The sequence below is a fragment of the Pyrus communis genome, chromosome 17 (assembly GCF_963583255.1).
Source record: "Pyrus communis chromosome 17, drPyrComm1.1, whole genome shotgun sequence".
Classification (NCBI taxonomy): domain Eukaryota; kingdom Viridiplantae; phylum Streptophyta; class Magnoliopsida; order Rosales; family Rosaceae; genus Pyrus; species Pyrus communis.
Genome location: NC_084819.1, coordinates 5,099,621 through 5,116,331, shown reverse-complemented (window position 1 = coordinate 5,116,331; position 16,711 = coordinate 5,099,621). Strand labels below are relative to the sequence as shown.

At 36.3% G+C, this 16,711-nt stretch overlaps 2 protein-coding genes across 2 annotated transcripts; both read left to right on the top strand.

The window, feature by feature from the left end:
* The first annotated feature begins 1,341 nt into the window (after positions 1 to 1,341).
* On the top strand, positions 1,342 to 6,165 carry LOC137721717 (peroxisomal acyl-coenzyme A oxidase 1). Its single transcript, XM_068460743.1, has 14 exons — positions 1,342 to 1,653; positions 2,035 to 2,143; positions 2,234 to 2,295; positions 2,445 to 2,654; positions 2,881 to 2,968; positions 3,053 to 3,215; positions 3,338 to 3,536; positions 3,657 to 3,854; positions 4,008 to 4,139; positions 4,519 to 4,639; positions 4,787 to 4,897; positions 5,199 to 5,268; positions 5,477 to 5,660; positions 5,750 to 6,165. Exons 1-14 carry the CDS (start codon positions 1,516 to 1,518, stop codon positions 5,957 to 5,959), a joined length of 1,995 nt encoding a protein of 664 aa, XP_068316844.1. The 5' UTR covers positions 1,342 to 1,515; the 3' UTR covers positions 5,960 to 6,165.
* Positions 6,166 to 15,230: 9,065 nt separating this feature from the next.
* Positions 15,231 to 16,508, top strand: LOC137723804 (ethylene-responsive transcription factor ERF039-like). The gene has a single exon (XM_068462996.1). The coding sequence runs from the start codon at positions 15,231 to 15,233 to the stop codon at positions 16,101 to 16,103; it is 873 nt and encodes a 290-aa protein (XP_068319097.1). The 3' UTR covers positions 16,104 to 16,508.
* The last annotated feature ends 203 nt before the right edge of the window (positions 16,509 to 16,711 follow it).

Sequence of the window (16,711 nt, the reverse complement as noted above, 5' to 3'; positions counted from 1 at the left end):
GTACCATTGGACAACATTATACGTGTCTTACCGTATCTTTCAATCAAGTTGGATGGGCCTGAGAAGATTGTCAGAGATGCATTCTTAGGTATGAAGCTAGTGAAATAGATCACGCAAAACGGTGTGCGTGGTTGCACTATTTGCCAGACAACTAACTTCCCCACTAGTCATACCTAGAATGAAAAATTAATTTGAATTGGTCACATGCATAAAAGTTCTTCAAAACAAATATCCATTCAAAACAATTTAAGTATTCAAGGATGGTAATTAGTTAAAAACTTACAATCCAAAAAACAAATCACCAACAAATAATCCAAACATAAATGAAAATTGTTTAAATTTAACCAAAAACACAAAAGGGTTCGGCCACTAGGTGGAATTCAGCCTCAATGTCTAAATTTCAACTAGAAAAATAGTTTATGTCTAAGATTCTAATCTTCCATAGGGGTAACGGCCTCTTGAGAGTCAGAAACCTCCATCTTAGTACTCTCCGGTTCGTCCACTTGTATAAAATTTGATTCAAACTTCTTACAACAAGAATGATATTCAGCTACAACTTTCTGGGGAGCTCAGTAAACACAGGACCAATGGTCCTTTGAACCATAGCGATAACACATATCCGCATCCATGGTTTCAGGTGCTTTGCCCACTCAATCAAGGTCAAAAATGATCAAAATAGGTATTTATTCAAAATTTATTTCATCCATCCTCATCAAATTCTCACCACAAGGTAACCTCCAAATATTCATTCAAAATAGGATTAATTACCTAAATTAATTAATTAATTTTCTAATTGATTGCAAGATATTATGGTGACATAATATCTTGCAATTACACCCTAAAACCACTAAATGCGGCCGGTTCCCACCTTTTCAAAGGGGGCCGGCCACACCCCTATAAATACTACTCAATTTCTCCAAAAATATAAGTTGAATCCTCTTACAAAATTCTCTAAATTCTCCAAACATTTTTTTCTTAAAATTCTAACTTTGACATCGGAGGTTCTTCGACCAAAGCCCCTCATTCATCGTAAGCGTGTGAAGTTCTTGGTCTTGACCTAAGATGTTAATTGTTTTTGTAGATGCATTTTCGTTCAAAACCTAATGGTTGTGAAAGCTGTTGGGTGAAAAAAGGGATCAATTTCAATGCCAAGGTTAAGGGTAACCTGAGATTTCATATGTAATTGCACGTTAAAAATGAAAAGAAAAAAATTCAAAATTGAAAAGGAAAAAGAAAGCGGTCAATCTTCTAACACAAACTTTAGGAAACACAACGGTGGGGACATCAAGAAACCCTTATCCTCCGCGACCACAAATAAATTAAAAAATAAAAAACAATTATTGAATTAATAATTAGAAACCAAAGCAAATCGTCCCATGTTTTTCTTATATATACAGTGGATTGTTCACGGACGTTGACGATTCTTCTCATCGGTTCCTCTGAGGAGAGAGAGCAGAAATCTGAGTTTTCGATTGACATAGTGATTGGGTTGCTAGGGTTTCTCTTTCTGTGAAAATGGAGGGGGTGGATCATTTGGCGCAAGAGCGGAGCAAGGCGCAGTTCGATGTCGACCAGATGAAAGTCATCTGGGCCGGCTCTCGCCACACCTTGGAAGTGTCCGATCGAATTGCTCGCCTCGTCGCTAGCGATCCGGTAATTGGTTCTAATTTCATATCATTTCTGATAAATTCAATTGTTTTTTAAGTAGATCGATAGCGTTAGTGGGTTGCATTGGTAGTTGTTAGTGGAGAGGGAAATTGGTGGCGATCGAAGCCGCACCAGGATGCATAGGCATAATTGTGAATGAACAGATGAGTGATTGTTTTTCTTTTGATCGGTTAAAAATTGTTAATTTGTTGAATTGTTTGAAAGTTTCCTTCTTTCAAAAAAGTTGTTGAAAATTTCTTGTGATTTGTTGTTTTCAGTTGTATTTCTTGGGCTGGGGTCAATGATTAAGACACGGAAAGCAATTCGGCCGTGAATATTATTTTATATTTATTTAGATTCGTTTAATTGGAATTGTTGTTCTGTCAGGTCTTTAGAAAGGATAACAGAACATTGCTGAGTAGGAAGGATTTGTTTAAAAATACTCTGCAAAAAGCGGCTCATGCTTGGAAACGGATCACAGAGCTGCGGCTATCCGGTATGTCTCCACACGGGAGTTCTCGTTTTGTAGACAACTATTTTTTGTTTGTTTTGGTTTATTAATTCAACTGTGCTGCTATTATTGCAGAGGAAGAGGCGTACTGGTTAAGGCATTATGTGGATCAACCAGCGTATACGGATCTTCATTGGGTATGCTCCAACTCCTCCTCTTCATGCCTTTTTACTTTTTGGATTAACTTGTTCTATGGTATTTATTTACATTGATTTGGGCACTTTCATGTATGATAAAGTGCTCTATGTGTTTTTAGTGTAACATAATTTTATTGTCTTCTCTTCAGGGAATGTTCGTGCCTGCTATTAAAGGATCAGGTACTGAGGAGCAGCAAAAGAAGTGGTTGCCGCTGGCATACAAAATGCAAATCATTGGTTGCTATGCTCAGACTGAACTTGGTCATGGCTCCAATGTTCAAGGGCTGGAGACCACTGCAACTTTCGATCCAAAGACTGACGAGTTTGTTATTAATAGTCCTACTCTCACATCAAGCAAAGTGAGTTATTTCTATAATGGTGTTTTGCTTAATCTTCTTATTTTTTAATTGAGTGAAATTTTAGTATCTATGATAATACAAGTTTGTTGTGCAGAATTGTTCTTGTTACCATTTCTTTAGTATTGTTATATTATATATTCAACCATAATGTAGAGTGTTCTTTATGCATACATGATCAAAGTGACTAAGTTACGTTCTTATTGTTCTTCCTTATTGTTTTGAATAGTGGTGGCCTGGTGGTTTAGGAAAGGCTGCTACACATGCTGTTGTTTATGCCCGTCTTATTACTGATGGTCAAGACCATGGAGTGCATGGTAAGTACCAAGTTTATATTATTTTGACACTCCTATCATGAAATGAATGATTGATTGAATTTAATTATAAAATTCTGATTTTAGGTTTCATTGTCCAACTTCGGAGCTTGGATGATCACTTACCACTTCCAGGCATAATAGTTGGCGATATTGGGATGAAATTTGGAAGTGGGGCATACAACTCCATGGACAATGGTGTTCTTAGACTTGATCATGTCCGTATACCAAGGGAACAAATGTTGATGAGGTATGTAATACTTAATGATAGACAAAATGGCATTCTGATATTTAAAAGTTTTAACTGCCTATTTTACTTATTTAGTTAGATAGATAGGAAGACTATCCTGATGTTTCTTTCAAATGTGCCAGGGTCTCACAGGTCACAAGAGAAGGAAAATACGTACAATCCAATGTTCCACGACAGCTGCTGTACGGAACTATGGTTTATGTGCGGCAAACGATTGTAGCTGATGCTTCCTCTGCTTTATCACGGGCAGTATGTATTGCTACTAGGTATAGTGTCGTTCGTCGACAATTTGGTTCACAAGATGGTGGCCTTGAAACACAGGTACGATGGCAAATTGTTTCATTAGTTTTCTTATTCTCTCCATGAGTTTAGAGATGCCGGTTTTATTTGTTTCTTATGAAGATGTTTTATTTACTGGTTTTGGTTCATGTTTTGCTTTAGGTCATTGATTACAAGACTCAGCAAAGTAGGCTCTTCCCTTTGCTGGCTTCTGCCTATGCTTTTAGATTTGTTGGTGAGTGGTTGAAATGGCTATACACGGATGTGACAGAGAAGTTGCAAGCTAATGATTTCTTGACATTGCCTGAGGCTCATGCATGCACTGCGGGTCTGAAATCATTGACCACTTCTGCAACTGCTGTACGTGATTATTGCTGCCCTTGCTTCCTTTCCATTTTTTTTTCTTTGGGAGGCCTGTGAAGCTTTTCAGCTTGACAACAAATATGGAACTGTCTTATCTCATTGACAGACTCTCTCTCTCACTCATTATTTATTTATTCATTTTCTTGACAGGATGGCATTGAAGAATGCAGGAAATTATGTGGTGGCCATGGTTATCTATCTAACAGTGGGCTTCCTGAATTATTTGCCGTTTATGTACCAGCATGTACATATGAAGGAGACAACATTGTTCTACTTCTACAGGTACTTGAATTAAGAAACCCTGATCTTATTTTCGTTAGACCGGACTTTTATTTGCCTTTTGACTTTGCTTATTGCTTATTCCTCGTCTGTTCTACTATGATTTAAGAGCTGCTTCTGTCTTGACCCAGTAACTTGCCTCTCACTTGTGCCACATCCTTTGCTACTGTGCTCTGCTTAAGAAAATGTGCTTGTGCTTGTGATTTTGTTTTCATCTTTTTAAAATTTTACATCCTGAATTTTCTGGAAATAGGTTTACGATCTCTTATTCTGTAGTAATTTGGAGGAATTTACTTTTGGTTTATTCAGTGGTGAATTCAACATGCTGCTATCAGAATGTATATTTTGTGTGCTGAAGTATTTCTGACAATTTCTCTTTTAGGTTGCAAGGTTTCTTATGAAGACTGTTGCTCAGCTACCATCTGGAAAAAAGCCTGTTGGAACCACAACTTATATGGGCCGTGCTCAACATTTGATCCAATGTCGTTGTAGTGCTCAAAAAGGTTGTATTTTTTTTTTTTTCCATATCCAATCTGTTGGCTTTCTTTACCTCTTTCACATTGTCACGCACAAGTTTGCTATATTTTACATTGCATAAAAGCACAGATTCTGTTTTAGTAATATGCATATACACTTATGTTGGCATGCAGCTGAGGATTGGTTGAACCCTAGTGTGATACTTGAGGTATTTGAAGCAAGGGCTATTAGGATGTCGATTGCCTGCGCTCAAGACCTTAGCAAGTTTTCAAATCAAGAAGAAGGTTTGTGTTTTTATTTATTTATTTTAAATTTTTTTGCCTCTATTCTGAGTTTGTCACTTGCTTTTTCACGTTTTTTTTGTTTTTTAACCTGATGAAAACGGAAGGATTTCACAAACAATTTTATACATGGGACACATTGTAGACATTTTATAGTCTTTCTGAGACCTTAGTTCGTTGTTTGTATTTTAATCTCTTGGATAGATACTAATTATTCACTTCAATGAATCTTCTTGGTCATTCACAGCTCATGCTGTTCCGTTATGATATATTAATTAATTTTGATGCATTTCCAATGCTTCAGGCTTTGCAGAACTCTCATCTAATTTAGCTGAGGCAGCAGTAGCTCATTGCCAATTAATTGTTGTTTCCAAGTAAGTTTCGTCCAATCATTTTGTTTAAAATGTTTTGGCCTTGAATTCAATTCTTTGGCTCTGAATTCCTGTGTGTGTGTGGCACATGTACCTTCGTTTCCTAATTCAATGAAATGACAGCGAGGGCACTGCCGGGCAGGATCTAATTCTGAAAGACCCGTAGTTAATTTCCACTTTGGTAATCTTGCTTCTTTTTCTTTCATGATAGGTTCATCGATAAAGTCCAACAAGACATACCGGGAAAGGGGGTGAAAAAACAGCTGGAGATCCTCTGCAACATCTATGCTTTATACACTATTCACAAGCATTTGGGTGATTTCCTCTCCACTGGAAGCATCACAGCAAAGCAAGCTTCACTTGCAAATGATCAACTTAGATCTCTTTATTCCCAGGTTTGCCCAATCATCTTTGCTTTAAGTCTACATTTCGTTCTTTAATGGTGACTCTCGTCTAATAGCTCGTAAATCTTTATTTATGGTAGCTCCGTCCCAATGCCATTGCCCTCGTTGATGCATTTAATTTCACCGACCACTACCTCGGCTCAGTTCTAGGCCGCTATGATGGTAATGTGTACCCGAGTCTCTATGCGGAGGCTTGGAAAGATCCTCTTAACGAGTCAGTTGTGCCCGATGGCTATCGGGAATATGTCCAGCCCCTGCTGAAGAACCAGCTCCGTAACGCAAGACTATGATTAATAGTGTGATGGGGGATTTTGTCGTCGCCAATAAAAGCACCAGCAGGTGGTTGCTGATCAACATCGAATACTCGTATTTATGTAGCGTGAAACTTTTCTTAAGTAATTGTAATGATTTGTTCCTGAATATGGGAAACAATGTAATCTTATTGACTCTATGAATGTGGCTAACAGAGTATAAATAAAAGTTATGTTGTAAGTTTTGACGGCAATTTTGCTGCCTAAGATGGAAATGTGATTGCAAAATGGTCTAAGGGCATTTAGTTGTGCATGAGGTTTATTGTTTGATTCTCCTCTCTTCCATCGTCGCTTGCATAAGAAAAGGGCGGCGTTTTAGGCACAAACATTAGGAGTTACGTCTTCTTGCACTTGAGTTCGAACCTCGTTTTTGGTAAATTGGAGGAGTCGGAATGTTGTTGGAAGGGTCCCGTTACTTCCTGTCACCAAATTTCAACATTAAGGATATATTCACGCATACCATTTACTTTCTCCCAAACAAGCCGTCTATTTTCTTCGCCTGAGGGGTCCAGTCTTGTAGCCATCCTTACAAGGCTTACCCCAAGGTGTTGCAGAAGGCCTTCCCTTGCTCTTACCCTCACCTCCACAGTGCGGATGATCAATCGGGTTCATCGCAACTCCTCGAACCTTGGGCCGCTGCCCCAACCACCGGCTTTGCCCAGCATTATACAACTGCTTCTCCTTATTCCCTAGATTTGGCTCACTTGGGACGGTCCCAATTGTCGCCAGGAACTTAGAATCAATCCACTTCTCAGCACGGGAAGGCAACTACACTAGGCATCCTGCTCAGGAGGGTTCTTTCAAACCGTTGCATAAGTTTCCGGCGGTCGAACCAACTTTCCGTCTCGCCCCGAGTACATCTCGATGTTGTGTATTTTGGTCCTAATGTTCAAAAGCACTAAGCGGCAGGCAACGTCCCAATTGGAAAATTGATGTCAAAGTTAAAACTGACTGGCTTTGCTAGTGCTTGATGGATGAGGAGTTTAGCGGGCGGCGACTTCGGTGGAGATAGAGCGATAGGAAGTGGTGACGTTGGTGTTGACTGAGTGGCGAAAGAGACAACTGAAGAGGGTGGAAGATGCCTCTCGAGCTCTCCCAAAAGCCATTCAGTTCACTTACAGGGTTTTGCTTTTTCTCTTTTCTTCGAATACAAGTTACCAGTTACAACTGAAGAGAGTGAACCACCAACCACCTAATAAAACAAGCGAAAAAACAAAGGCCTCATTTGACATAATAACCCATGGGCCATGGCCTATTGATATTGGGCTTGGGATTTAGAGTCGAGCTTCCTTTTCCGAATTAGAGAAAATCTCACCTGTACTTATTTTAGAAAAAAAGAAGGGTTTAGATTCAACTATAGCTCATTTAGTTAAATCTTAACCGTTTGCTTGTGACAAAAAATGTGCGGAAGATAATTTCTAGACATTAATCAGGCATAGTCTAACCTGAGTTTTAACCTTTATTTTTGTTACAAGACAACACGATATTTACAAACACGTGGACAACACTTCATATCCTCATATGCTTTTTTACGCATAAAGAAACTCAAGTCAAATACGTGAACAACTCAACTCATATGCTTATTCTGATATACGAAAGAAATTGAGCTTTCGCACCAAAACTTATTGTCAATCACATGCAAAGTCCTTTACTTTTCCAATGTGAGACAACAGACATCCTCAAACAATAAAACTAAGGGCTAATTTGGTGTTATTGTGTTTTGAAAAAAAACTGCTTCTGTTGTGCTGTGAGAATAAGCTCGTTTTTGCTGCTTCCCGTTTTTTTTTCACTCAAAACTGTGAAAATAAGCTGTTTTTAAGAGACCAAACACCTTTTTGAGCTCAACTTTTTTTTATGTTTTTTTATTTTTATACTCACTTTTTATAAAAACACTTCAGTACCAAACCAGTACTAAGGGCTGGTTTGTTATTGCTGTGTTTTGAAAAAAAAAAAAACTGTTTCTGCTGTGTTGTGAGAATAAGCTCATCTTTGCTGCTTCACGTTTTCAGCTTTTTTTTTTTCATCCAAAACTGTGAAAATAAGCTGGTTTTAAGTGTTTACCAAACATCTTTTTAAGCTCAACTTATTTTGATACCTATTTTTTTTTTTATAAAAGTATTTTAATACCAAACCAGTACTAAGACCTTCCACAATCAGCCAAAAAATTGAGTACAATACTAATAACATGCAGTGCAGTACTATGTTAAGTGATTCGGCCTTCCACTGCTGCCCCGTCTCTTCATTATAATGCCAATGGTCCGGACTCCGGCCCTATAAAAACTACCGTCCAACCTATTTTTGTAGCATTGTAATGGTCACACTATTGTCCAACCTATTTTTGTAGCATTGTAATGGTCACTATTGTCCAACCTATTTTTGTAGCATTGTAATGGTCACTATTGTCCAACCTATTTTTGTAGCTAATAATGTCTACCGAAATTAGAACTGAAGAGTGTGAACCACCAACCACCTAATAAAATAAACGAAAAAACAAAGGCCTCATTTGACATAATAACCCATGGGCCATGGCCTATTGATATTGGTCTTGGGATTTAGAGTCGAGCTTCCTTTTCCGAATTAAGAGAAAATCTTACCTGCACTTATTTTTAGAAAAAAAGAAAAAAGAAAAAAAAAAGAGAAGGGTTTAGATTCAACTATAGCTCATTTAGTTAAATCTTAACCGTTTGCTCGTGACAAAAAATATGTGGAAGAGAATTTCTAAACATTAATCAGGCACAGTCTAACCTGAGCTTTAACAAAAATGACCATAATTGCACGTTTTGATGAGTTAAGGGACCAGTGGTAATGAATTTTTAGTTGAGGGACAGTTGCTCCAATTGGGATAAAGTTCATGGACCAATGCTATAATTTTCTCTTTGAATTTTATAGTAATGTACTAATGCTTTTTCATTAGGCTCCTATTTTGGGGTATGTAACACATGAAAGGCAAAAATGTTTTAGTGATAAAGTGGTATATAGATACTAATTTAGTATAATATTTTTCAATTGATTATTTTATTGAAGTAAAATATATATTCTTTAACGAGTAAGGAGACAGGTTCTATTACCCATTAATATAAAATTTGGGATCAACTTGAACGAACAAAATTTCATAATTATAAGAGAATTTAAAATTTTATCTACATATGTTATAACTTAAACGAACAAATCATAATTGTCAAGAACCTGAAACCCAACTAGTAAATGGCTAAAAGCCTGAAATGTTTGGTAACCTTCACTTTCCGGGATAATTTTTGCATTCGTTCACATTCCACTTTTGATGATTGCAGTAGTATCTCACCTGACGAATTAATTATGGAATGTTTCATGTGTGGAGGAAATGTGGAAAACTGCTCTTTTGGTCACGCCATCTAACATGTTCTATTTACTGCCAAACTATCAACCAAAATAGACTTAGAGCTAGGAGTTATCAACCATACATTCGATGTTTTTTAATTGAAGAGAAAAAATGTCCCTAGTAGTTATTTACTCATGTAGTTTGGATGTATTAAATATTTGGCTTTTTAGTCAAAATGATCTCTGAGATTTGCATAATTCATCACTTTGGTTGTTGAGATTTGAAATTGATAGAAGTGGTCCATGAGTTTGTCCACAATCAATCATTTTGGTCTTTCAATACAAAATTATGTTAAATAAAGATCTCAATGACAAAATTACTCTTAATATAATAAACAATAGGCCAAAATGATTTAACAAAAATTGAGGGTATTTTTGTAATTTAATCCTTATTTTATTGAGATTTTTTAAGAAATGACCAAGATAATTGATTGTGGACAAACTCAGGGACCAATTCTATCGATTTCAAACCTCAAGGACCAAAGTAAGAAATTATGCAAATCTCAGAGATCATTTTGGCTAAAAAGCCTAATTTTTTTTTTAACGAGACAAAACTATTATAGTTAAGGGAGGACAATTCGAACTTGTGTGCAAGGGATGAGCACAATGCTCTGACAAACCGACCAAATCCACACACACACACGCATATATATATATATATATATATATATATATATATATATATAAGTGTGTTTGTGTATTAGATAAAATTCCTTAAACTTCGAATAGAGGTCCCAACGTAGGTGCATTGTAGCCAAAATGTTGAAACACATTCATTTTCAGCATATTATTGGAAAAAATAAACAGATATGGAATACTTTTATATCATTCCGCTGTTTAGTCAACAATGGGTTAAGAGAAGATCCAATATCCCAGGAATAAAAGTAGTAACGCTCATTAGGCAAAGTTGGCACAAAGCAGCGCTGACCAAGATTAGGGTCTGGGGAGATGTTTTGGTGTACTAAAAGTATATGTAGTGTTATTAATTCATTTAAATTTATAATACGTGTATTTATTTTTTATTAAGATACTCCGAAAGCAGGATATATAGATTATGTTACTAATTATCTTATAACATGTGAAATAATACAGCACGTGATAACACATAAAAATTTCTCAAGTTTTGGGTGTAATTGAGTCTATATTCCTTTATATTATCATCTAACCCTAGGAATAAATATGACTGCTTAGAAAAATCAAATCAATTACAAACAGAAACAGTATTACTACCGGTTGAATACCTAATTTTATACATCTATCCTTCCGATACTATTGACCAAGATCTTGAACACTTAGGCCAAGCTCTGTAATAAAATCAACGACGTGAGAAACCGTATTGCAGACACACAAATGATAGACAAATTAGGCAAACAAGAACAAATAATTCATGATGAAATGTTGAAAGTAAGGTTTGAATGTATTTTTATTAATAAACTCTGACAATGAAAAGTTTTAAAGAAAATAATTAGACGAAAAAAATGTTCAAATTGATTTTTAGGTGTTCCATAGTGGGTTGAAAAATAAAGTTTGATTCCGATATATAGGAATCAAATTGGACAGAAATATTTGAAGTTTATGAGAGAGATTCTCTTTTTCCAGTTCAATATATTAAATGATCATAATTTTGATTCTTATAAAATAAATGACCAACTTTTTAAGAGAGAAAAGTGAATAACCATTGTAAGAAAGTTACAGGTAGTCAAAGAGCAGAAGAGATGAAACCAGGATTACAAAGTGGGATGGGCTGAACTAATCTTTCTTCCCTTTGACATGTATGCCGAGTCAAAACCTTCCAACTGAATGACTGTTTTGCTCCTTTTGAATTTTTATCTACCATAGCCTAGCTGGTTCTTTAGACCTGGTTTGGTACTGAGGTGATTCTGAAAAAAGTTGCTATAAAAAAAAGCTAGGAGCTGTTTTTGTGTTTGGTAAACACTCAGTTTCAGCTTTTTTTCACAGTTTTGGGTGAAAAAAAGCCAAAAACAAGAAGCTGCAAAACCCAGCTTTGAAAAACTGGTTTTTTTTCATATCTGTTTTACATAAAAGTTTACCAAACACTCTAATACTGTTTTTTTTTTTCAAAAGCACTTTTACAAAAAAGTTTACCAAACACTCTGCTACTTTATTTCATAGCTGCTTATTTTCACAACACAGCAGAAACAGTTTTTTTTCAAAGCACATCAATACCAAACCAGCTCTTAGACAACTCTACCTCTGTCAGCCATGACATAAACCATGCCCCCTCGTAATAAAGAGAATTTGAAAATGAAAGGTACATTAAAATAAGCTGCATCTCACACTCATTTGACTTTAGATTCTAAGGAAGTTAAATGGGTGTTTGATAATTATTTCGTTTCTATTTTTAATTTTTCATTTGTTTTTTTTTAAACTGTTTGATAATTACTTTCAGTTTAAAAAAAGAAGAAGTGAATACTGAAAATCAAAATGTAAAAACTCAAGAAAGTAGGTTTTAGTTATTGTTTTTTTGAAAACTGAAAAAATAGTCACTAAACAATATTTTAGTTTTCAAAAAAATGAAAACGAAATGGTTATTAGACAGCTCCTAAGAAAATCCGAATGCAAAGACATGAAAACCTTCGATAGTCAGGAAAGGCAAACCCATGTTAGATAAACTACATGTTCGCAACCATATTCCCTTCTCAGTAAATATGAGATAAAAAAAAAAAATCATCTCTCGAATGCAGACAAAGTAGGTAAAGTGATGTGTAAAAAGAAGCCAAGGAGGAACAAAGTTATTCGAATGGAGACAAGAAGAATACTAGAAAAATCATTCTCCAACCGAAGCGTGCATACAAATCTGCTGATAAACAAATTCCTAATAATTCCGCAGCTGGAAGCAGATTGTCAAGAGAATGAGGATCCGAAGCTCAAGCTTGTTACTTTTCGATCATCAATGGAAGCTGCATAGAAGATAAAGAATTGTACCAGTTGAAAATCCAAGATGCGGAAGATCAACTATGAGCTTCGTTCTGCTTGTTATGCCAAGGATATATAGGAAATTTTAACTTCTGCCAATGAGATCAATTGTCTTCAGAACTGCCAATGAATTTGAGTCCAAGGATGAGAAGCTGAAGGGCGTGCTACTCGCTAATGAGTTTTTGAATAAGGATAAAATGTCCATAAATTAAGGATAAAATGATCAAAATACCCTCAATTGTTGTCAAATCTTTGAACTATTTTTATTAAATTGAGGGTAGTTTTGTCATTTTAATCCTTACTTAACATAATTTTTTACCGAAGGACCAAAATGATTAATGGTGAACAATCTCAATGACCACTTCTATTGATTTCAAATCTCAACGACCAAAGTGAGGAGTTATGCGAATTTCAAGGATCATTTTGGCTAAAAAGCCTTTAATTTCCTTGAAACTTAGTTGATATAGAGCTACGAGTTCATTGTGCGATATTGCCACTTGACCGTGTGGCCCTGACACTACCAAGCTGGTCGTTGACTTCAATGGCTCGAACGAAAGTTGTCTAACATGAGAACATATTTGTGTGATTGAGGCAAGGTTATATGGGCAGTGCACACTGAGCTTGTGAGATCTTGTACTTCACAAAGGGCTAAATCGTGCAACACGATGAAGTCTCACATACGCTGCCAGAAAGTTGTATTGCACTTGTAATATGAGGTCACCGATCCTTTGAGTTGCGTAGCCTATAGCGCAACATGATAACGCTAACTATGAGTGTAGTTATATGGAACTTCACGAGCAACAGTTCAGGGAATGTGTTTACTTATTAAATGAGGTCACTGATCCTTTCAGCTACATAGCCCGTAGCACTATGTGATAAGGCTTTGTGGAGACACAAAATCGCTAACTAGTCACATCTAACATGTACAGTTGTGTGGAGATTTGTGTACAACAGTTCAAGGAATATACTGCACTTTAGGCCACCGATCCCTTGAGCTGCGCCCTGAGAGCATGCTCATTTTGCCCTATTCATGAGTCTTCGATTATTCTATGTTAATAAAATGTGTGCCTGCATATTTTTGCTAAGCATTATTTACTCAAATCATTTAGTTATTAGAGTAAAATACTTAGGACTTTTCATCATTTGCGTCCTGTATCATAAAATAAAGTTTTAGTCCAACAATTTTTCCAAAGCAAACCAAGTTCAGAGTTTGAATGGCAGAGTCAAACACAGTTAAGCTTGGAGGACCGAGACAAAGTTCTAGATCCTCATTGATAACATTGCAATAAAAAATGCTATCTTCTAAGCTTAGTGTTTTCAAAAAATTTCACTGTGATAATCGAACTACCATCTTATTCCGACTCCAGGTCTAAGACTCGTGAAAAATCTTTTACTCAAAGACTAATATGACTACAATGTAATCAACAGTAAAATAGTTTCATATTTGAGTGGTTTTTTTTGTAAAGATGATCGTTGAGAGAAAATCTAAAAGATGGATGGTTGGATTGTTGAAATGCGATGTAAAATGAGCCCCACAAGATGTCCCTCAAATAAAATTAGGGTAATGCTATAGAGTTCAAAAATTTAAATCAAATTTACAAATCAAATGATGTGTTATCTATAAGAAATAAGCACGTTGATCAATGTTTAAGTAATACTCCGGTCATCAACAACCACATCATTTGGTTTGCAAATTTTGTTTGAAAAATTTGGTCTCTCTAGCACTATTGATAAAATTATTTGAAGAATGCCTCAACAGAAAGTAACTGATATATATGAATTATCCTATATGTACGTGTCTATGTGGGAAAATTAGGTTTCCATGTATCGAAGAGAACTATATACATTGAGGTCAGGAAACGAAATTTGACATACTTTCAACATCAACGGAGAGCGATCGGTGTTAATTAGTGAACCAGTTCGAAGTTAAGTAATTGTAACTATAAGAAAGCTCCATATGGTAAAGACCAGATAATGAAGCCAAAAACACATCAAACCAGCTTCCATGTGAAATTCGTGGCTTGATAAAAAACAAACGTTTTCTTGGGGGTTGGGGAAGCAATTATAAGCAACTATTTGAACGGCCCACCTCCTTAAGTAGTGTAAAGTTGCAACCAATTAAATTATAAATAGCACATCTAAATGCCCTACTTTCGTTAATAAGATGTGGGAGAGAGGCCAAGGATACAAAGCCACTATAAAAGATGATGCAAAACCATACCCCATTCAAACATTAACATGGGGCTGCAAAATTACCAACAATCTACTCTTTGGAAAACACTGAGTCTCCTTTTTGACCCAGCTTGACGAAGAAAATGATAAACGACGTTAGTTTGAAAGAACAAGTACACCGGAATTCACTTAAAAAATATCAAAAAGTTTCAACGTTCAATATTGAAAAATTAGAAGATAACAACCCCAATACCAAAACGTGCTACTAATAATGGAACTTAACCCTACAAGCCTTAAGAGTCCAAATAAAAATAAAATTATTAAGCAAATAACAAAATACTGAAAGGGCTTAAATCTTAAAATACTTAAGAGAAAAAAATGTAATTTGATTGAAAATGCCCATATACCACATCATGACAGTGAGTTTGGTGCACATCGTTGTTCTCTTAAAAATGACGGGTCATGGCCAAATGGGACACCAGAGCCTGAATCTGCAAGCTTTTTTCTTTGTTTTTTGACTTGATCTTCAATTCACTCTGTCATTTGATTTGCATTGCTTATATTTTACGAATCATTTCTTCGTATTGATAAATTACATACTGACGCGTATATGGATATCTGTAATTTGTTAGTAAACAGAAATGACTGGTCAGAGGTCAAGCATGGAACAGTGTTCGTAGTCTTTTGTACTTTGGCCACTGCTTTAAGTATATATGTATATATCTATATATATATATATATGTATATATCTATATATATATATATATGATATATACCATTTCTCATGTGTAAGAATCATAAGAGAAGAACCCATACCCCTATTTTGAGAGCTCTCTACCACATTCTTCTTCTTTCTTCTACCCACTTAAACATGGAAGAAGAACAATTCAATTTTATAGATTGTGAGGCTCAGACCACATCTTCTTACTCGAATTCTACCACCTCTCCTTCTGCAGAATCTCCGGCACGAAAAATTAGCGAGAGATCATCATCGTCGTCGTCATCAAATCAAATACAACTACTTGATGGTCATGAGAAAGCTACTACTACTAATGATGATGACGATGATGATCAAATTAGTCAGAAGAAAGCAAAGATTAACAATGGTATTAATGGTGATGGGAGGCAGCAGAGGCATCCTCATAAACCAACGTATAGGGGAGTGAGAATGCGTCAATGGGGCAAATGGGTCTCAGAAATCCGAGAGCCCAGAAAGAAGTCAAGAATTTGGCTTGGAACTTTTCCCACCCCCGAAATGGCCGCTCGCGCACATGATGTCGCCGCTCTTACTATCAAAGGCCGCTCTGCGGTGCTCAACTTCCCTGAGCTGGCTCAAGAGCTTCCTGTTCCGGCTTCCGCCTTGCCAAAGGACATCCAAGTTGCCGCTGCCAAGGCAGCTGCAAGTACCTACCCAACTAGAAGCTGCAGAAGCAGCAGCCTTGAAGCAGAAGCGGAAGCCGAAACAGAGCTGATCAGCCAAGCTGTTCATGACAGCAGTACTCATGATTCATCATCAACTTCCCCATCAAACAGTTACAACGATGACATGTTTTTTAACCTTCCTGATCTGCTTTTAGATGTTGGGCATCACAGTGATCCTGGGTTTCGCTTCTCTGTGCCATGGCTTGATGAAGAGCCGGAGTTCTTGTGGCAGTGACGCAGATGTCAGAAACAATGGGTCAAAAACATGCATCGAAGGATTGAAGAAATCAGCGGCTTAATTGGCAAGTTTTAATTGTTTAAAGTTGATATATGTTGCTTGCTTTTGCTGCTGCTCCAAAGTCCAAGTAGTTACTCAAATCAGGAAGCGCAACTTTTCAATTTCCACAGGTTTGGTTTGGGATTATGTTGCTAAAAGTTCAGCTTAATTAATAAATTTACTACTGTGTGGGTATGGAATATTGGCCATGCCTACTAGTTTTTGTTAAAAACATGAATAATGTACCCTTTAATTAATGTGTCAATATTACAATGTAAATATATATATGAGGTAAACAACAATGTTCGGAGCCTCTCATAATTACAATAATAAGGTTACTTGGCCTTGTTCCATATATGCTATAAAGTTACTCCGTTTTCGGTTAGGGTACTTGAGAGTTATTATTATTATTTTTTTAAATAAACGATATTATCTATAATAAGGGGTGGAGGAGTGGGTTGACCCTTATAATGACCTAGCACTTAAGTGGTTCAAATTCGTCTTTGGCGAGGATCAAAACCAAGTCCTGTCACTTACAAGTAAAGAGAAGGGGTACTTGAGATATT

Excerpts from the sequence above, each read along its gene's own strand:
- LOC137721717 (XM_068460743.1), top strand. The coding sequence starts at position 1,516 with ATGGAGGGGGTGGATCATTTGGCGCAAGAGCGGAGCAAGGCGCAGTTC. Across the intron at positions 2,655-2,880 it reads CTACTCTCACATCAAGCAAA|TGGTGGCCTGGTGGTTTAGG; the intron begins GTGAGTTATTTC and ends TGTTTTGAATAG. Across the intron at positions 2,969-3,052 it reads TCAAGACCATGGAGTGCATG|GTTTCATTGTCCAACTTCGG; the intron begins GTAAGTACCAAG and ends TTCTGATTTTAG.
- LOC137723804 (XM_068462996.1), top strand. The coding sequence starts at position 15,231 with ATGTGTAAGAATCATAAGAGAAGAACCCATACCCCTATTTTGAGAGCT.